Here is a 3,144-nt window from a genome sequence, read left to right as displayed (position 1 = left end):
GGATGGTCTCGATCTCCTGACCTCGTGATCCGCCCGTCTCGGCCTCCCAAAGTGCTGGGATTACAGGCTTGAGCCACCGCGCCCGGCCTGTTCCTCCAAATTCTTAACCTTTATTGTGAGTACACTGTATCTTTTGATGTACTTTTCATTATTACTACTTAATCCAGATGGTTGTCAAATTTTGTTTATTGAAGGTAGAATCACGTAATATACTTCGTATAGAAACCTACTACATATTAACAATGTTATACATAGAGAATTTATTAAATAAACGTATGGAATCAACTGATACAAAGCATAGAGCATTTTCTTTTTTTTTTGAGACGGCGTCTCGCTCCGTCGCCCGGGCTGGAGTGCAGTGGCTTGGTCTTGGCTCACTGCATGCTCTGCCTTCCAGATTCACACCATTCTCCTGCCTCAGCCTCCTGAGTAGCTGGGACTACAGGCACCCACCACCACGCCTGGCTAATTTTTTTTGTATTTTTTGGTAGAGACGGGGTTTCACCATGTTAGCCAGGATGGTATTGATCTCCTGACCTCATGATCCGCCCGCCTCAGCCTCCCAAAGTGCTGGGATTACAGGCGTGAGCCACCGCGCCCGGCCGAGCATTTTCAAAATGTTAAGAATTATAACCAGGTCAAGTGCAGTGGCTCACACCTGTAATCTCAGCACTTTTGGAGGCTGAGGCGGGCGGATAACCTGAGGTCAGGAGTGCGAGACTACCTGGCCAACATGGTGAAACCCCATTTCTACCAAAAACACAAAAATTAGCCAGGCATGGTGGCACATGCCTGTAATCCCAGCTACTCGAAAGGCTGAGGTGGGAGAATCGCTTGAACCTGGGAGGCGGAGGTTGCAGCGAGCCAAGACAGCACCACTGCACTCCAGCCTGTGCGATAAGAATGAGATTCTGTCTCAAAAAAAAAAAAAAAAAAAAATTACTGATACCACACCATTATATGATCTGTCAGTGCATTATGAGCTATCTATTCAAGTTCGATCCTAAAATGAACAGTTATCAAATACTTTTGGTTAACCCCACATTGTCTTTTTGTCTGCTCACATGAGATTTTTAACAGTAAGATATCAGTACTGCATGTTAGTGCCACACTCCATCAAATCTGCAAGTTTTAACCACCCTGGTTAGTATCTGTATTATTCCAGCAAGATTTAAGTGCAGCCATTAGTTTCCATGCCTGTATAGCTTCTCCCCAAGCCAAAAACAGCTTTCTGAGGGTTGTTCCGTATAGAACACTTTTAGTTGAGTACACTCTCATACTACACAAAAATAAAGACACAGCTATTTGAAACTCACCATGGTTGGGGAAAAACTCCTCATTTTCATGTCGTTTATCCACATTCTAGCTCCTTCTTTATTAGAAGATTCTTTCTTTACTGTACCATTGCTTACATCAGCTGAGGAGGAAAAAGTCAATTTACATTTAGAAGAAAATTCTGAAGCTATTTTCCCATTATTTAAAAATCCAGAAGTTTAAGGCCAGTGCAGTGGCTCACGCCTGTAATCCCAGCACTTTGGGACGCTGAGGCGGGTGGATAACAAGGTCAAGAGTTCAAGACCAGCCTGGCCAAGATGGTGAAACCCACTCTCTACTAAAAATACAGAAACAAGCTGGGTGTGGTGAGGGGTGCCTGTAGTCCTAGCTACTCAGGAGGCTGAAGTAGGAGAACGGTGTGAACCCAGGAGGCAGAGCTTGCAGTGAGCTGAGACAGCGCCACTAGACTCCAGCCTGGGCGACAAAGCGAGACCCCGTCTCAAAAAAAAAAAAAAAAAAGGGCTAGGAGAAGTGGCTCACGCCTGTAATCCCAGCACTTTGGGAGGCCGAGGTGGTGGATCACCTGAGGTTAGGAGTTCAAGACCAGCCTGACCAACATGGAGAAACCCCATCTCTACTAAAAATACAAAATTAGCCAGGCATGGTGGCACATGCTCATAATCCCAGCTACTCGGGAGGCTGAGACAGACAACTGCTTGAACCCGGGAGGCGGAGGTTGCAGTGGGCAGGAGATTGCGTCACTGTACTCCAGTGTGGGCAACAAGAGCAAAACTCTGTCTCAAAAAATAAATAAACAAATAAATATTAAAAAATAAAAATACAAAAAAAAATTAGCCGGGCGTGGTGGCAGGCGCCTGTAGTCCCAGCTACTCGGGAGGCTGAGGCAGGAGAATGGCGTGAAATCATGAGGCAGAGCCTGCACTGAGCCAAGATCACGCCACTCCAGGCACTCCAGGCTGGACGACAGAGCAAGACTCCGTCTCAAAAAAAGAAAGAAAAGAAAACCAAAAAAACCCAAAACCTGGGGTTATCACCCAAAAGGAATCAATTTCATGTGATCTGGTGGTACTTGCTAATTTTCAAGGCAAAATAATTATTTCTAGAGGAAGAAAAATGTATTTTGGAACTCCTTACTTCCTCGTGCTCCCAGAGTAAAGATCCAAACAATGAACTTTCTTCTTCTATACCACTGGTTTTCAAACTCTTTTAAATATAGCAATAAAATCTAAGAATCCACTTATCAATCATCAGAGCTGCTTGACTGAATAGGGGTGGGGATATCCAGTCCAGAACCCCTGGAACCACCCTTCAGCCTCCAAGGATCCCTGAAGTCCTCACAGTACCTGGAATTCTTGAGATAGAGGTGTGGAAATCACTGCCTTTAGGGAAGAGAGTGCTAACACCAGGAGGGCTGATCAGCATTTCATCTATTCTAGCAAAAGATGAAGAGTATTTGGGAGGACTATCACTTGGACTCTAAAACGAGTACAACTAATTCAAGCATTCACAGGACAGGCGCGGTGGCTCACGCCTGTAATCCCAGAACTTTGGGAGGCCAAGGTGGGCTGATCACTTGAGGTCAGGAGTTCAAGACCAGCATGGCCAACATGGTGGAACCTCATCTCTACTAAAAATAGCCAGGCTTGGCCGGGCTCGGTGGCTCAAGCCTGTAATCCCAGCACTTTGGGAGGCTGAGACGGGCGGATCACGAGGTCAGGAGATCGAGACCATCCTGGCTAACACGGTGAAACCTCGTCTCTACTGAAAAATACAAAAAACTAGCCGGGCGAGGTGGTGGGTGTCTGTAGTACCAGCTACTCGGGAGGCTGAGGCAGGAGAATGGCGTAA

At 46.1% G+C, this 3,144-nt stretch overlaps 1 protein-coding gene across 1 annotated transcript in view; it reads right to left on the bottom strand.

Annotated features, from left to right (window-relative positions):
- SBNO1 (strawberry notch homolog 1) overlaps positions 1 to 3,144 on the bottom strand; it is a 78,498-nt gene that overhangs the window by 48,278 nt on the left and 27,076 nt on the right. Inside the window, 1 exon segment of the mRNA XM_017889942.1 lies at positions 1,317 to 1,417. Within this exon segment, the coding sequence (XP_017745431.1) occupies positions 1,317 to 1,417 (101 nt within the window).

Source organism: Rhinopithecus bieti, unplaced genomic scaffold (genome assembly GCF_001698545.2).
Source record: "Rhinopithecus bieti isolate Rb0 unplaced genomic scaffold, ASM169854v2 scaffold_574, whole genome shotgun sequence".
Lineage (NCBI taxonomy): Eukaryota > Metazoa > Chordata > Mammalia > Primates > Cercopithecidae > Rhinopithecus > Rhinopithecus bieti.
The sequence above is the reverse complement of the archived record's forward strand: the minus strand, read 5'-3'. Positions and strand labels throughout refer to the sequence as shown.